The sequence below is a fragment of the Callionymus lyra genome, chromosome 8 (assembly GCF_982586985.1).
Source record: "Callionymus lyra chromosome 8, fCalLyr1.hap1.1, whole genome shotgun sequence".
Lineage (NCBI taxonomy): Eukaryota > Metazoa > Chordata > Actinopteri > Syngnathiformes > Callionymidae > Callionymus > Callionymus lyra.
Window position 1 is genome coordinate 20034044 of NC_141825.1, and position 19479 is coordinate 20053522.

Genomic DNA, 19479 nt, shown 5'->3' on the forward strand with positions numbered 1-19479 from the left:
GGCCTATACAACTCAAGGCAGCTTAGTGTTATTGTTTGGGACATTTTATTTATTTCTGACATCATATTGAGCATTTTCTCTTTTGTTATTCATTCTTCTGGTCCCTCACAACAATGACAGTATATTATAATGTCATTGAAATGTAATTTTCCACCCTTGATTTAAACTATGAAGTGTCAGCAAAGTCCACTATTTTTTAAATCAATTGTTTTCTTTCCTTTAATTAAAAAACACATCATATATTTCAAAATCCTTAAATATTATCTAAAATATTTATTAAATGCTCATTTTAACCAAGTGAAATGTTGGTTTAACTGCTGATGTATCTGAATACATCAGCTCATGAGCGGAACAGTGAGGTTGAGATCCCTCCTTCAATCCTCCGACAGGCCCAGATGAGTTCTGCACATCTCTGCTGTTTATGTGAACAGATGCAGCCGAGCCTCTTGTCCAATTAGCAAGGCTCCCCCTGTGCTCCGGAGCAAGACATCCCCCAGAGTTCCCCTCTTGCGTTTTAGACAGACGAGACTCAGAGGAAGAAACTCAGGCAAGTTTTTCACGCCACCTCCCAACAAGCCTGACTGATTTCCCACAATCCCTTGAAAACTTAACAGAGCTCTCTTTTAAGTCTCAAATCTCTTTTGACTTGTGTTTGGGCTGCTACGCATATTTCAAGCACATCGTTCTGCGATGTCACACGAAAGAAGACGGTTGAGTTTTACTCACTTTGCTGGAAGCCTCGTTGAGATCTAGTTAGAGGGAAATGTAACTTAATAAAAGATGAAAAAGAGAAATTCTGTCCAGAAATCAATGAATAACAATGTGAATGTGTCCACGAAAAAAAAATTTGAAGGAGAAAAGAAAAAATTCTGTTTTTGTGTTTCTTCTGTAGATCCGGTACATTTCCCAGACACAGGGTCTCCCTGCAGAGTACCTGTTGAGTGCAGGGACAAAGACCACCAGGTTCTTCAACAGAGACCCGGACTCCACCTACCCTCTCTGGAGACTGAAGGTACGACATCGAGGAGATTTCAGATTACATGATTTTAAAATGTAGGAAACAAATTAAAAACATCTTTATATATAAATTGGTAGGTCTGTCTGTCTTTGTGTGTGTGAAGATTTTAGGGGGGGGCAACTCGATCAGGTTGTGGTCACAAGAAAGACCACTATGAAAACTCAAATAATGAAAAAAAAATGTAAGACATAAAACACACGTATCAAGAGGGATTGCTAGACTTTCAAATCCTTTTGTCAATTGTAAGGGGCGGAAAGGGGGGCAAGAGACCCCCCATGAAATCTCAAATAATGAAAGAAAATGGAAGCCATAAGTAATACATACGTATCAAATGTATTTTTCAGAATTTTAGCTCCTTTTTTCAATTGTAAGGGGGCCAAAAGGGCGCAAGAGACCCCCACGAGAACTAAAATACAGCCACCTTTGATGAAATTGAAATGATGTGTTTTTCATATTAAGATTTTGATTTTCAGCACCTTCTGTAAAATGTGGCGCGGAAAATGAGGTAGAGACCACCATGAAAATTAAAATAAGTCAAATTCTAAATTTAAATGTATACGCTATTTAATACAAATGATTATAATGAATTAAAATATTGATAATCCACCTGAATTAAGCATTTTATACTCTCTATCTGAAGCGTTGTTAGTATAATACAATACAAAATATTATTAATTAAATGTACCAATGTTATGTTGAACTCCCAGACTTTTCTGCAGCAAAACAAGCGCAGAAACGTGCTTCTGAAGGAAACTGATTTTATTTCTTATTCTGCTGCAGACACCAGAGGATCACGAGGGCGAGACTGGGATTAAATCCAAGGAGGCTCGCAAGTACATCTTCAACTGCTTGGATGACATGGCACAGGTATTTTGTTTCACCTTGAAAGCGCCTCATGATTTGAACAGGAAGTCGACTTTCTTTCTGTGATGATTCATATTTTTGTATTTTATTAGCGACTTCATATTTACTCGATTGCTTATTTGAAAACCAAAACACTTACTGAAAGCAAGAAAACTAAGCTTGAAAATGGTGGGATAAATGTTGTGTGACACTGTTTGATCCTGCTACACACAGCTTACAAAACACTTCCAGAATGAAATGAAAGCAGCTGTTGAGCAGCCACAGTCTGTCTGCTGGTTTAGTTTGTGTCACTATCTAACGTCTACCAGGCAGCAGTTTCACAGCAAAATGTGGCACAGTCTGTTTGTAATCGCTGACAGTTTTCTCTCTCAGGCCTTTTTGTCATGTTACACACTTGCAATACATGTAAACATGGCGAGGGTGCGAATAAATAAACGTAGATGTTTCCTCCGACAACCGGCTTTATAGACTCTGTCAGCGGGAGTGGGGGGGTCACGTTATGTCTGCATGACTGAGCTGCTCCATCCTTCCCTTCCTGCTGGGTGACACCTGCAGGAATCTGTTTGTTTAGAAGATGTTGTGTAACATCAGGAAGTGGCTTGTTCTGCACCGATGCATGGAAAATTACTGACTTTCAGCTGAACTTATGTCACTTTGCGTCTGAGTCACAGTTGCTCTTCACGTGGCTCTGCTTTGATTGTACTGTTGCACGTTCGCTCTGACCTTTAGTGGACGTCACCACACTGGTATCTGCTCCCAGTTGTCTTTGAGGATTCTTCCCCACTCGATAAAAGAAAGACAAAATGTTATTTTCCCTTTCAACGAGAGCAGGACGTTCTTCTGATGAAACAGAAATAATAATCCGTCAAAGACTGATCCAAGGCGACAAATAACACAGATGGTTTTTGTAGAGATCCTTAAAAGACAAAGCTTTTTAACTCCTTGAAATTATATTTGAAAATATATATTTAAGATGATCATACAACAGACGAATATAAGCATTGACAGCATCATCATTTTTTTTTAAATGGGAACAAAATTATTTATCTTACATTTATTTAAGGGAAGGAAACACTCATTGTATCCTCTTAAGAAACTGGCAGCCAGTGAAGAGTTTTAAGGATCGGAGAAATGTGAGTTCTTCTACAAGAGCGGCTCAGAATTCTTGCTGCAGAGTTTTATATTAACTGCAGGCAAGACAGATCCTTCTTGTTTAGACACTAAAATAAACTGTTACAATAGTCTAAAGGAGAAGACACAAAAGTCATATGTTAAGATAACTTTAGTCTTTAGTTTAGTATATTATTTTCTTACAGTGGACCGGTTTAATGTCAGCATTTTATTCACGGACACAAAAGAGTGAAAGCAAATCCTTTAGAGTCATTTTCAATAGTTTATAGGTTTATTTTCGAAGAAACTTAACTGAAACGTCTTGAGAAGCTATTTTACTTGATAGAAAAAACGTATTTTTTCAGAAAAAAAAAAAACATTTCAGACAGTAATCAATTGAACAAAGAATTATATTATATAATAACTATTCTAAATAGTCTATTTCTATTCTTCCTGGTTCTGGTCCTCAGACCGATCAGACAGGAGTCTTTAGAGGGAAATAATCCTGTTTTATGCTCAAAATTTCTAAACAAATGCATTAATAAACATTATTAAAGGCCAGACAAGTATCCTGAGATTGTGGCTTCATCTACTGAATTATTAGGGCCTAGACTTATCTTCAATATGAATTGTTATTTCTTACTACGATCTCTAAAAACAGATGAAGGGAAAGTCGTTTTCAATATCATATCAGAGAGGCCTGGTGAGTTATTACCTCTGGATCGCAGCAGAAACACCGGCCGCGTGTCTTCGTGGACCCTCAAAACATGGAGAGCTTTAAATGATGAAGTCAATTATGGTGGTCCGGCGGTGCTTTGGGTCGCCCGCGAGTCTATGTGAAGTACAACGCTGTCAGCTAGTAGAGATAGTATCCGGGTAACACCCCCACACACACACTCAGCTTCTGGTTTAATGAAACCAAACCTCTCTGGTGTGATCTCCTCTGGGTTATCTCCTTCAGCGTCACGTCTTCAGCTCGCTCTGCCGCAGAAGGAAAAAAGGCAACAGAGTTTAATGTGGGAGAAAACTGTCTCACTCTCCGAGCCGTGTAAACAAGTCAGCATTGTGGACATCTGTCTGCGCGTGTATAATGGATGATATCGCTGAAGGCTCGGAGAGACAGAGGGCTGGATGCCAGGACACGATAATGAAGCCCCTTCAACGGTGGCGACGCTTTAGTCACAAGTATGTCTAATTTGAGTAAAGCCGAAACCAAAATGTCGCAAGTTAAGCATCAGGCTGGAGGGGCCTGAGGAAGGAAGAAGGAGGGAAAACATCTTTTGTTGACAGTCGCTGGGAGGAAGAGAGGAGATTAATGAAGCTGGTCATCGATTTGGCTGAATTAGGAACATCAAGCTGTAATTAATGTTTGTCGACAGACATTCTCATCTGCTGGTTTCTGTCGTCTCTACTAGCTTGTATTCACACTTGGACATTTTTTTTAGCTTGGTTAGTCATTGCTAGTGAAATTGATTTAGATTAATTCACGTCTTTCCCAATGTATGTGGGATTTAAATTTAATAACATATTAATAACACATTTCATGAATTGATCTTTTGTTATCATGATAAAAGGCACTCACTGCAATATTTGGCTCTTATCTACTAATTCAATGAAACATGGCCTTGTTTTCAAAATTAAGAATAACATCTAGTGCTATTTTAAAATGAACAAACTGTATCATGATACAGTGTGTTCAGAACAAAACAGTTTGACTCATCAACCCTTCACTAGCATTGACCCTGGAGATAATGTTTTTTTTAAAGAACACACAGTCCTTCGTTTTACTGTGTGCATGTTTTTCAACTAAACTTTTAAAATCATTTTATTATGAAGTTATTTTCCATTTGTTTTTATACAATACAAAAAAAGTATTTAGATTACTTTCTCTTTAGATACAAAGATACACATAGGACAGCGATATAATTGATTTTCCCATGATGATGATCTTTTCTCTCTCTCTTTCCCCAAAAAAACCACACAAAAATGGATAGTTTATGGTGGACATCAACACATGCGCGCACCTAAATCACGCCATCTCCTGAGACACAGCTCGGTGTATCCTGCTGCTCAACATCTGCCGCGCCTGCCAGGCCTCCGGAGTGGCACGTTGAAGCTGCTCAGCACACGTGTGTGGCTCGATAAACTGTCGTAGACATGCAGCACATGCAGAGGAGACTCTAGCTAGACTTGATCACATGTCCCTGCAACAAAATGTTAGTCTGTGAGTCGTTGAAGGCTCATGCTAGCATATAGCATCGATGGCTAGTGTCCAAATACGTGAGCTAGACGAGACACACATTCAATTTTTATTCTCATTTACTTCCTTATCAATTATTTTTTAAGTTCCAAAGTTAATCATTAATGTTTATAACCTTCAAGCCAGAAAACAGTTGTTTTCTTTTCATTTTTGTTCAAAATATCATTGCATTAGAGTCTAGCTCTTAATGCATGTTAAACTGATTCTAAAAAAGCTAAACTAATAAACTAATTATATCTATTATTAACTGGTTTCATGGCAAAAATCCTAACCCTGACCTTAACCCGAATCTTTACTCCAAAGTTAAACCCCTAGCTTAACCTATGCGTAATTATCCTAACTTTTACTCCAAACCTTACCCTTAAATTCACCTGTACTCCAAACCTTACCCTTAAATTCCCCTTTTCTCCAAACCTTACCCTTAAATTCACCTTTACTCCAAACCTTACCCTTAAATTCACCTTTACTCCAAACCTAACCCTAACCGATTCTCAAACTGACCCTTGCTCTAAACCTAACCCTAATATTCACCCATACTTTAAACCCAACCACCCTAATGAGCCCTTGTCCTAACCCTTACTCTAAATCCAAACCAACCCTAAACCTAGCCCTTATTCTGAACACTACTCTAAACTTAGACCTAACCCTTATCCTTATTCTAAACATAATCCTTACTAACCCTAAACCAATATACTTACACTTACTCTAAATGTATCCGTACCCTTACCCTAACCTTACCTAAACCTAGTCTTTGTCCTAACCCTTACTGTAGACATAACCCTTATCCCTACCCTAACCCTAATCCTTACCAATCATTTTGATCTTAACACGGTCATTGATTTCTCAGTGTTATTTCTGTCATAATTAATTCAATTGTTTATGTTGTTCTCTCCTTTAATTCTGTCAATTTCCTGTGTGAGTGTTTTCCTCGCCCTGCCTTGTCAACGCGGAACAGCTTCAGACCGCTCGGCATGTGCTGCCAGACTGTGTACGTCTCCCAAAGTCAAATCTCTTCCGCCAGCAAAGGACAATGTGATTATTTCTCACCTTGTCCTGCAGATTAGTCCTTTATCACAGCCGGGGAAGACGGCAAGCAGAGAGGAGAGAAGTGCCAGAGTCTGAATAACCTGCATAGAGGAGGAGAGAATCTGATTTGTGGTGCTGACTGGCAGCACATCTGATAGCCCCTGGAGCAAGCCTATAGATAAGCACAGCGTCTTTATGAGGAACAGGTCTGCTTCCTCTGCATGGCAGTCACTGTAAACAAGGCTGTCTGTCTGTAGCCAATATCCCGCTCTCACCAGTCACACCTTATGACAAGGTGCTGGGTCTTATATGACAAGACACATCCTCACATCCACACATCCTTGATCATATGTAGATTCAACTCTGAGCTCAATGTTGATGCTAATGTATCGTGATACAGTGTCTTCATTTTGAAAGACCACTAGATGGCACTTTCAGTTTAAATGATGCCAGATTTCATTTAATTAGTAGATTATAGTCAAAGTTAAAAAGCAGAGAGCGACATCTAGTGGACATAAAATGAAGACACTGTATCATGAAACCTCGTCAACACATCACTAGTAGATGAGGTGTCATGAAACAGGCAACCAGTGTGGACCGACCACAGGTTAGAGTTTGGACATCTCTATTATAAATATTTGTATTTATACAAATTAAATAGTGAGACAAATCGTAGCACAATCCTTAAAAAACTATTATCTCAAAAGTGGAAAAAAGGGGAAAATAAAACTAATAAATGAAATAAAATAATGAGGGACTTAAATGCGTCCATAAGGTCAGTGATTTTTTACAAGAGTTAAAGAAAGTGTTTAACTATAAAAATGGGCTTAAAAATCCTTGTAAACCTGAAGAAAAAAAAACTCAAGCATTCCTAAGAAGATGTAAACCTGAATTACGCAAGTATTTTTGTTGACTTAGCCACTTTTTGTACAGTTTCTTCTCACATCTTGGGGAAAGATAACAATCTCAGCGGGGGCGCCGGCACATATTTCAAGTGGTGCTCTGAATGCCGACACAAATGTTTATGTTGTTGAGAAGGTGCAAGGTTATCACTGTCACACATGAGCAGACGCTGATGAGGCTTTGGGTATTTATAGCGTCTTGTACGGGAGAAAAACGTGTTGTTGTTCTGAGCAGAAATGAGACTTTAAATAAAGTATGAGGCAAAATAAAGCTTTGGATATTGTTGTTAAATGATTTATTAGGGTTGAGGAATTCTGATTTATGATTAATGGTGTTGATTTGTATTGTTTGTTGTGTGTCTGCAGGTGAACATGACGTCAGATCTGGAAGGCAGCGACATGTTGGCAGAGAAGGCCGATCGGAGAGAGTTCATCGACCTGTTGACCAAGATGCTGACCATCGACGCAGACAAGAGGATCACCCCGATAGAAACCCTCAACCACCCTTTTGTTACGATGTCACACCTGCTGGACTTCCCTCACAGCACACAGTACGACCGCACCCTCCACGCCATTGGCCCTGTTTGTCATTTAAACATTTTTTCTCTGTCCCTGCAGCGTGAAGTCCTGCTTCCAAAACATGGAGATTTGTAAGCGTCGTGTCAACATGTATGACACGGTCAACCAGAGCAAGACGCCCTTTATCACGCACGTGGCCCCCAGCACCTCCACCAACCTCACCATGACCTTCAACAACCAGCTCAATACTGTGCACAGCCAGGTAAATACATATTTATTACTTCTTCTTCTGACATGATGTGTCTGCAGGTTCTTACTCATCCTCGTCTTTATTTATTGTAGTTTTAGATATTTTTCTAGCCTGGTTTAGTTTTCTACTATCATTCAAGTATTATCAGAGAAAAATGATTAAAAAAATACACATTAATACTTATTTTCAATAAACAACAAATGGGCAGTTTTTTAAGTAGAATATCAATAAATAATAATGGAACACTTAAATAATGTTGCATTTTAATTTAAATGATGTCAAAGAGGAAACCCTTATACTATAACACCAGATATTTCAAGTGATTTTTAAAATATTTATTATATTAGTTTACAATACATTCAAGCTATTTAATTTATAAAAGTGAGACATTATCTTCCAAAAACCGGATTAAGAAAACTTTTATTGCCAGTGGGATTTATTTGTGGTGGCAACATAAAGTGACATTTAAAAAAGAAAAATAAAATAAAATGCATACTATTTAATTCAACAATATTCATGATGCGGACAGGAACGAGTAATTCTTGAATTATAACACCATGTGTGTAATTTAACGAACGGGAACAACATTTAGTTTATAATGCAGTTACATCTGTGTTAAATTAACCATTTAAAATAAATATGTCAACAGAGTTTTCTACATTCCTTCATAGATGAGCTTCTTTATCGTTTTCTATAAATCCACAAACACTTGACAACAGCATTCTGGTTACAAGAAGTTCATTTACATTTTATTTAAAACTTTGCTAACACACACAAGTGAGTTGAAGACGAGATAACTAGCAGTTACTAGCAAGTCAAGACCAGTACTTACTCTAACTACAGTCAGTTGATGCACAAACAAACACTTCAGTCAAAGAGTGTGAAGCACTTTTAAAGTACTGACAATTTCCTTTGAGATTTAAAGAAGTGCGTGAAAGAGAAAACAGCAGACAAAGGAGATTCAAGCAGCTCAGGATGTTTCCTGACAAAAGTCTGAGTCGTTAAATCGAGTCCTGGAGCTTCAATCAAGGCCACGGAAATCAAACGTTGGCCACAGATGTTTCGCTCGTGGAAAAAACTGTTTTCCTACAAACAGTTCTTTCTTAAAAACTTTTTTTTATTCAAGTTAATAAAAATGATCAATAGTTTTTTGTGTGCATGTGTATTTGTGTGAGTGTATGTGTGTGTGACAGTTTGCGTGTTGGTCCGTTTGCGTCTGTGTGTGTCTCTGTGTGTGTGTGTGTACATTATAGCAGGGGTCTGTGTGTGTGTGTGTGTTATAGATGTTTGTGTAGTGTATGCGAATGCTTCAAAACATGAAAGTTACACACGCATACAAACACATACAATTAGATGCACACAAAACATATACACTCACACAGACAAAAACACACACACTCACAGGCACACATACAAACACATATACTAACAGGCAAACAAACATACACATACAAACACACATATACTCACAGGCACACAAACAATCATACAAACACATACACTAAGACACACACACACATAAAAATACCCCAAAAAACACACACTCAAAGGCAAACAAACACATACACTCAGATGCACACAAACGTACACACACACACACACACACACATACAAGAATGGCTACACTCACAGTCACATAAACATACGAACAAAACCACTTACAATCACAGGCACACACATATACACACACAAAGCATATGGATGGATGGATGGATGGATTGATAAACTTTATTGATCAAAACTTATACACACTCGTACCCTCACACGCACAAAAGTATACACACACAAGAACCCATACCCTCACACGCACACAAATATAAACACACAAAAACACACACCCTCACACTCACACAAATATAAACACAAAGACACACACCCTCACACGTACACAAATATAAACACACAAAAACACATACCCTCACACGCACACAAATATAAACACAAAAAATACACACCCTCACATGCACACAAATATAAACACACAAAAACACATACCCTCACATGCACACAAATATAAACACACAAAAATACACACCCTCACATGCACACAAATATAAACACACACACAAATATAAACACACAAAAACACATACCCTCACATGCACACAAATATAATCACACACACAAATATAAACACACAAAAACACATACCCTCACATGCACACAAATATAAACACACAAAAATACACACCCTCACATGCACACAAATATAAACACACACACAAATATAAACACACAAAAACACATACCCTCACATGCACACAAATATAATCACACAAATACACACCCTCACATGCACACACATATACACAAACACTTACCCTCACACACACACAAATATACACACAGAAAAACACACACCCTCACACACAAATAAACCCACACAAGTGCGACCTTGTCATGACCCGAACAAATCAAGTCTGAGGATCCTGACAGACAGAAACATGCCAGGCCTGCCTAAGTTTAAAAAAGCCTGTGTGGTGTGAGTCACGTCATGTTCCAACGATCTCGGAGTCAGAGTTCCAACAACAAATCGTATCTGCTTGTTCATCCCGACACGTCCTCCTCCGTCTTCCCTCCCGGTCGCATGAAGATCCGTCCGCCTGCATTTCTGTCCGAGGCCTCCGGTCCTGCGGGATCGTCACAAAGTGCTGATCACACACATGACAAGACCCACTTCCTGCTTATCTAGCATTCTGAGGCTCTTACGAATCCCTTGTACTTCCTCCTCTCACGTCACTCCTCCTCCTGTCTTCTCCTCCTCATTTTCCCCGGGATTGAGCCTGTGGAGCTTTAGCCGCTTCGCTCCCATATGGTGTGTGAATCAAAACTGCTGACTTTTGGCTTCTGTCGGAATCACCAAGTGAGGTTTTTCCAGATTGTGCTTAGTTACAGAGGCGTCCCTCTCCCCCCTCACCCCCCCCCCCCATAACATATACACTCACACAGACAAAAACACACACACTCACAGGCACACATACAAACACATATACTAACAGGCAAACAAACATACACATACAAACACACATATACTCACAGGCACACAAACAATCATACAAACACATACACTAAGACACACACAAACATAAAAATACCCCAAAAAACACACACTCAAAGGCAAACAAACACATACACTCAGATGCACACAAACGTATACACACGCACACACACACATACAAGAATGGCTACACTCACAGTCACATAAACATACAAACAAAAACACTTACAATCACAGGCACACACATATACACACACAAAGCATATGGATGGATGGATGGATGGATGGATGGATGGATGGATTGATAAACTTTATTGATCAAAACTTATACACACTTGTACCCTCACACGCACAAAAGTATACACACACAAGAACCCATACCCTCACACGCACACAAATATAAACACACAAAAACACACACCCTCACACTCACACAAATATAAACACAAAGACACACACCCTCACACGTACACAAATATAAACACACAAAAACACATACCCTCACATGCACACAAATATAAACACACACACAAATATAAACACACAAAAACACATACCCTCACACGCACACAAATATAAACACACACACAAATATAAACACACAAAAACACATACCCTCACACGCACACAAATATAAACACACACACAAATATAAACACACAAAAACACATACCCTCACACGCACACAAATATAAACACACACACAAATATAAACACACAAAAACACATACCCTCACATGCACACAAATATAAACACACACACAAATATAAACACACAAAAACACATACCCTCACATGCACACAAATATAAACACACACACAAATATAAACACACAAAAACACATACCCTCACATGCACACAAATATAAACACACACACAAATATAAACACACAAAAAGACATACCCTCACACGCACACAAATATAAACACACACACAAATATAAACACACAAAAACACATACCCTCACATGCACACAAATATAAACACACACACAAATATAAACACACAAAAACACATACCCTCACATGCACACAAATATAAACACACACACAAATATAAACACACAAAAACACATACCCTCACACGCGCACAAATATAAACACACACACAAATATAAACACACAAAAACACATACCCTCACACGCACACAAATATAAACACACACACAAATATAAACACACAAAAACACATACCCTCACACGCACACAAATATAAACACACACACAAATATAAACACACAAAAACACATACCCTCACACGCACACAAATATAAACACACACACAAATATAAACACACAAAAACACATACCCTCACATGCACACAAATATAAACACACACACAAATATAAACACACAAAAACACATACCCTCACATGCACACAAATATAAACACACACAAATATAAACACACAAAAACACATACCCTCACACGCACACAAATATAAACACACACACAAATATAAACACACAAAAACACATCACATGCATCGCTCCGGTGTTTGTTTATGATGAATGGCGCGGTGACATATTGATTATGCTCCCTCCCCCCCGGCGTTCATCGAACTAGCTAAAGAGAAGCAAATGAAAAATGAAAGCGGCGTTCTCCTCGTGTTGCTAATGAAAGGGCTAAAATTAGACGGCGTGTCGCGCAGCAAATACTACTCGCATCTCCTGGAAGAATTTGTTTGTTTCTGCCGCGAACACGCCGCTTATTATTAACAAGTGCAGGCGTGCGTCGCTCCTTCCAGGACCATCGATTTTCAAGGGGGTCAGATAGAGAAGCTGTGGCAGGAAATGTCAAATTCTTGCCGCAGCTCATTATGTCGGCTCATTATTTTTGATGTCATCATCAGGAATCTGTTATTAAAACCTTATAATGAGGGAAGAAGTTTGGTGTGGCGGGATGCCAGGGATACTTGTGTTTTATATGCATAACATCTATCTGCGTGTCACGTTAAATGTCATATTTAACATTTTTTTTACGCCATTTACTTCTTTTTTTTCTCTTGTGTAAAATGTCAAACCCCAGTGTTTCCCGTACGTTGATCACACCCTGGAAACTGATGAAATATCCTCGTCAACAATCCTCCATCATGTGAGGATAATGAGGGGAAAATAGTCAGACGGTGGTGACGAATAAACGGAGACTAAAACTATTTTTATAGAATAAAATGAGACATTGTTTAATTTTGTGTATAAACACAGCCTCGGACTGCGGTGCGTTCAATAAAGCAGGACCCATTATGGTGCATTCAATAGCGTGGGACAAATTAAATAAATACAAAAACTTAAAATAAACTTCAGAAACAACTTAAGAACAGAAAACAATCTTTAAAGCAAGAGTAATTGAATTATAAGATCAGTTTCCTGTTAAAAAAAAAAGTTGTTAAATACTAGGTTATAATTAAAAGCAGTTTAAAAAGTTCTGTTCCGACCCACTACTGCTCCCATCTTTTCACGAAATGTTTATGGGAGAAATAAAAATCCTGAACTAAGATGGAAAGTTTATACTTTAGAAACTTTTCACTGAAACTACTGTATAATATTATGCTTGTAGCTTAGTATACATAATTATACAGCTCTGATAAAATCATTTAAAACCTAAACTTAAAAAAGACACAACATAGGATGAGCTATGCTGCATTCAAAAGTGTGGAAAAATTTAATAATAATAAAATATCAACCGAATGACCAAATTGCCAATAAGTCTACGAAAATAGAATAATGGTATAATTTTTTTTTCACTTGAGTGTTGTTTAAGTGTGTTCGGGGTTTTTGTGTTCCGATGAACCGACCCCTCCCCAGCCTCGTACGTGGTGATGGAATGAAGGACAGACACATGGATGAGTTTAAGAAAAATGCTCGTTTAGTGAATTATGCAAAAGGTCATTGTCATTTCCTTACAAGTGCTTTGTGACCCTAGTTTGTTCACAAATATAAATGACTTACTAAATAAGGTGTTATCATTATATAGACAGCTAACATTCTGCCCATACTCTGCGAGACAAATCCTTATAATCAAAGTACAAAAAATAAGAAAACATTCATTTGAACTACTATATCACCAAAGCTCTCTAGTAGTATTAATGGGTGGTTGAGGCTTCATGAAACAGCTGTGTAGTAAAGACACTCCATCATGACACAGTGTCTTCATTTTGAAAGACCACTAGATGTCACTCTCTTCTAAATATGTGTCTCTCATCTACTAATTCAATGAAACATGGCATCGTTTCAAAACAGTTTTTTTTATCTATGATGTACAAGAAGTAAATTATTGCTTTTGCAAGTCTCAAATTAAATTGTCATTTCCAGGCCAATTTATTTGTATTCCTTCAGACTACATGTTTGTATCTAATGAATTTTCATCTTCTTTGATTTGACTGCCTGATGGTTCGGTTATTTTAGGATCTGTCGCACTGATTGCATCTCACTCTTCTGCTCTGTGTGATGAATTAACAAGTTTCTCCATGTTTAAAACACAGCGTAGAAGAAAGTGTCTCAATGTTCATGCTTATCCATCGGGTTGACTTGTATGGAAGTTTATATCAGTGCCATCAGAATATTGAATGTTGAATTAAACATTTCAAATCTCTAAACTTCAAATTCTGTTGTTTTTTTAAAGCATTGAATCTTTGTTTTAATTTTTATTAATTGAACTTAATTATTTTTTGAATTGAAAAGTTTAATTTATTTATATAAATAGTTAATTTTCATATTCTTACATGTTTTTTTTACTCATACAGGTTGATATTGTAATTTTGAATAACAAACAAATGGTCTAAATTCAATATTTTTTAATTTGTAGCCTTTTAAATTCAATATAAAATGTTGCTATAATAGTGCCACCAGACATTACTAAAATCCCAATCATTGTTATAATAATAATAATAATAAAAATAATTAAAAAAAATCAAAATAGTGTTTTAGATTATAAACAAAAAATTATATTAAGAAACAAAACATTTTTAATTTGAAATTAAATCACTCAAAATTCTGATGGCACTGATGTACTCTCATGGACTTCTCTTGTTATTTTCATTATTTTAAATAAAGTTTTGTACCTGAAGTCATATTGTTTTCCCATCATTCTTATGTTTACCCTTTTTTTTTTTCATTTGAATCCCATCGCTCATGTAGGCCACCAACCTGCCTCCCTCCTCCACCACCAATGCCAGCCTTTCCTTTGCCAGCCCTGCTGATGTCTCCATACTAAACTACCATTCTGCACTCTACCAGCCCTCCGCGGCCTCCATGGCGGCCGTGGCCCAGAGGAGCATGCCTCTGCAGCCGGGCGCCCCTCAACTCTGCGCCGCCCGGCCGGACCCCTTTCAGCAGGCGCTCATCGTCTGTCCTCCTGGCTTCCAAGGTAAACTCTTCTATTACTCCTCTCTTATTTTAATGATCGACTTCAAAGTCACTTTATTTAAACGTTCAAGGGACGAATCAAGTTATTTTAGTGATCAAACTGTTTTAAAAGTTTCGAAAATAAGGCTAAAAACAGGTAATTCTGGTTGAGGTCGTACCTCACAGATTTCTCATGGGCGAGAAAACAGACCAAATAAGATTCCAGATGAAGATAGATAATAATAATCATGGGTTCAGCAGTTCTCAAGTCATTACAGAAGGTCTATCGCTGAAGATATAAATCTTGTAAAGCCCGAAAATAACCTATTTTAAATGAATTAATTTAAGTTTGATTCAATTTCAGCCTGCTTTGAGCCATTTAAATTCCACTTTGGTTTTATTTGTCGATGTATTTTTATGCTCCACTACAAAGTCAGCAAAATTAAATTATCATCTGTTTCTTTTTATTTGAAACGGTATTCGAAGTTATTCCAGATTCTGTTTCTTTGCAGGCTGTTTATCGTGAATTATTCTCGTCTTTTCTTTCTACTCTTGACATTTAATTTCCTTAACCCTTGTTATCTCAGGGTCAAGGTGACCCGGTGACCAGAAAACAAATGTGTTTGTGGTATCCCCTGTGTTGTCTCTGGGTCAAGGTGAAGGTCGTTCACTTTTAAAACCAGGTTAAAGAAAAGAAGCAGCTCATCATTTCCTTTATGATAGAGCTTATATATTCAATTTTGGTGCAAGAAAGTTGTAGTTTTGCAACCTACGTCTTACCTGTTTCAAAGGTTGATGGAATACTCTAAGCTGTCCCTACTTGTCCGTGGCCATGGTTGTCTTAATTCTTTATTGTTTTTCTCTTTTGGGCTACTTGTCTAGGGTGTCCCTCGCCTTTCGCCCTAGGTAGCTGGGATAGGCTCTGATAAAGAAAGAAGGGGTATAAAATAAATAGATGATGAATTTTATATCATTTTTAAGTCATTACAGGCATTTAAAAATAATAATTACTTACTTATTTACTTCCAAAACCTTTTTTTTTCTCTATCAGGCATTGATAAAGGTGTCCTAGATGTTCTTCAAAAAATTGTGAGCAAGCTCAATTTTAAGTCCAACCCCCTCTGTTTGTCTTGGTTCTTTCAAAGACGGGCGACTGCAGCAATCATTGGCAACAACATTGAAAGTTGTTCCTACCTTTAGTATTAGTTCTGTTTGTCATTCTTTTGTATTTAATGTCAGTGATTTCTGAGCAGGAAAAGTTTGTTTTGTTCATTTGTTAGCAGAATAAAATGTGTGTATGTGTGATACAATGGGAAAATTGGTCTATTACCTTGAAAGTTTTTTTTTTTTTTTTTTTTTAAATTGGCACATATTGATGGTATATTGATTCTGAGGACACTTTTCTTTCCACTTTTTTGATTCCAGTATATTGTTCCCACTTTTCATTAGATGTAACTCCTCTTGTAACCTCAATATAATTCATTATTATTTCTGTTTTGGATTTGTTTGAACATAATCTTGTTGGTTAACAATGTAATGAATCACCTGATAATATCATTATTGTGATTATTAAGTGAAGTATTTTGCCTACAGGGCTGCAAGCCTCTCCTTCCAAGCACACCAGTTACTCCATGAGGATGGAGAACGCTGTTCCCATCGTGACCCAGGCCCCGGGAGCTCAACCGCTGCAGATCCAACCTGGACTCCTCACACAGGTACTTCTTATTTTCACTAGAATCAGTTAATACCTCTGTGAAAAAGGATTTGTTTTGTCTTATAAACCTCTGGAAAATGTGTGGAAGTATATCATAAGTATATCATGTATTTCATGATTGAATTTAACATAACAGTAATGTTTTTAACTTAATGTTGTTAAATTGAATTATTTATTAATAATTGATCATAATTAATATTTAATTAAATAGTTTATATATTGAAATGTTGAAAATGTTTTATTGAATCATTACATTTCATATTTGTGATATTGAAAGGTTACATTTCTTTCATTATTATTGAATTCAAAAATTCAAATACATTTTCAAAATTTTTTTTTTTTTTTCAAGTTTTCAAATTTGATATTGTATTTCGAATAATTCAAAAACATATATTCTAAATTCCAAAAAAAAAATGTAGGCTTTTTAATTCAATATAATTCAGCCAATCAAGGAGCTAGTATTAAACCAACTTATTTTTTATTGAGTTTAAAAGGCAATTTATTGAAAAATGTTGGATTTATCTAATTTATTTTTGAATTATTGAAATTAGGATAGTAAACGGTATGTGAAAAAAGTAAAAATAAGTTGAAAAACATTTTTTAATTATAATTTTAAACCAAACCAACCTTTTAATATATAAATGATTGAATTTAAAATGATGACATTAAATCATTTGATGCTTAAAACAACATTTCAATGATAAAAGGCAAAGTTTCAAATAAAAAATTGAACCATTAAATATTGTGATGGCGCTGATATACTTCCATATATAATAATTTAAATATAAATTAATAATTGAATTATTTATTAATAATTGATAATAATTAATATTGATTCAAATAGTTTCTATATTGAAATGTTGAATGTGTTTTTATTGAATCATTAAATTTCATATTTTTATATTGAAAGGTTACATTTCTTTCATTATTATTGAATTTAAAAATTCAAATATATTTTCAAAATGTTTTTTTTTTTCAAGTTTTCAAATTTGATATTGTATTTCGAATAATTCAAAAACATATATTCTAAATTCCAAAAAAAAAATGTAGGCTTTTTAATTCAATATAATTCGGCCAATCAAGGAGCTAGTATTAAACCAACTTATTTTTTATTGAGTTTAAAAGGCAATTTATTGAAAAATGTTGGATTTATCTAATTTATTTTTGAATTATTGAAATTAGGATAATAAACGGTATGTGAAAAAAGTAAAAATAAGTTGAAAAACATTTTTTAATTATAATTTTAAACCAAACCAACCTTTTAATATATAAATGATTGAATTTAAAATGATGAAATTAAATCATTTGATGCTTAAAACAACATTTCAATGATAAAAGGCAAAGTTTCAAATAAAAAATTGAACCATTAAATATTGTGATGGCACTGATATACTTCCATATATAATAATTTAAATGTACAGTATATGATGTGATAATAAGGTTTAAAAATACATCATCATGCCAAGATAAGATCCTCTAGATGAATAAATGAAACGGTTGACCACCGTGACTCGCTGTCATGAGCTTGATCACATTATTAAAACATCTCTGCATCTCTTAAAATAGTTTACAGCGGAGGAGGTTAGAAATCACTCGGTGTTCCTGACTGTGCCCCTGCTGTCGGCCTTTTTTTTCTTTCTTCTTCTTCTTCTTCTCTCCCCTCGCGTTCATCCGAGTGCATTGAGGGTAAACTCTGCTGTGCATTAGCCTCTCTCTCCCCCTCGCCTCTTCCTGCGCTGCCCTGCTCTCCTGGAGGCTTCCACGCTCTGTTACACACAAAGGCAGGAGACGCTCACACAGAGAAGGCCTTCACTGGAGTCTGTGAAGCTTCAGCTGCTAATGTAGACTTATAAAAAGTCACAGCGAGTGACTGTGCATCCGTCTCCCTGCAAACACATGCTGTATAGATCACTTCAATTACCACGCCACCTCTTTTCCTATGGAAATTTCCATGAAGGCTTGAAATATCCCTGAGAATCTGGGGAGTTCGAAACGCTCCCTTATCTCCAGTTAATCATGCAGTAGGCAGCACACTGTGTGTGTGTGTATGTGTGTGTGTGTGTGCATGCCTGTGTTTCTACGGTGGGTTAATCTGTCAGATACCAAACGGTGATTAGCTCAAGGGCTGCTTCCAAATCAGCCGCTCCAAATTACAGGCCTCGTAGGATCCTGGGAGGTCAGGAAGAGCTTAAATCAGGCTCCGTGTGACCAGAGAATTTACATTTTGATTCAGAGCTTTCATGAACACAACTGTACAACTCGTGCTAGTTTCTCTGATTTCACAGTGTATTGCCGTGTTTGACATTTAATTCCAGATGAATAAGACTCTAGATATCTCTGGGTTTTTTTGTTTATTAAAATTAAACAATATACACAAATAACTGTGTATATCCAAGTCTAACATCAGGTAAACCCAGAAATAGAATGATACAAAGAGAAACAAAGACAATATATATATATATATATATATAT

At 36.6% G+C, this 19479-nt stretch overlaps 1 protein-coding gene across 4 annotated transcripts in view; it reads left to right on the plus strand.

Moving 5' to 3' along the window:
- The window catches only part of hipk2 (homeodomain interacting protein kinase 2), a 102911-nt gene that overhangs the window by 65311 nt on the left and 18121 nt on the right, over window positions 1-19479 (plus strand). For 2 of the 4 annotated variants that reach the window (XM_087798099.1, XM_087798098.1), the window contains exons 4-9: window positions 893-1012; window positions 1799-1885; window positions 7547-7731; window positions 7799-7961; window positions 15087-15315; window positions 16887-17008. In XM_087798099.1, coding sequence (XP_087654225.1) covers window positions 893-1012; window positions 1799-1885; window positions 7547-7731; window positions 7799-7961; window positions 15087-15315; window positions 16887-17008 — 906 coding nt within the window. The remainder of the gene's footprint in view (window positions 1-892; window positions 1013-1798; window positions 1886-7546; window positions 7732-7798; window positions 7962-15086; window positions 15316-16886; window positions 17009-19479) is intronic. The other 2 variants (XM_087798102.1, XM_087798100.1) reach the window with 1 other exon arrangement.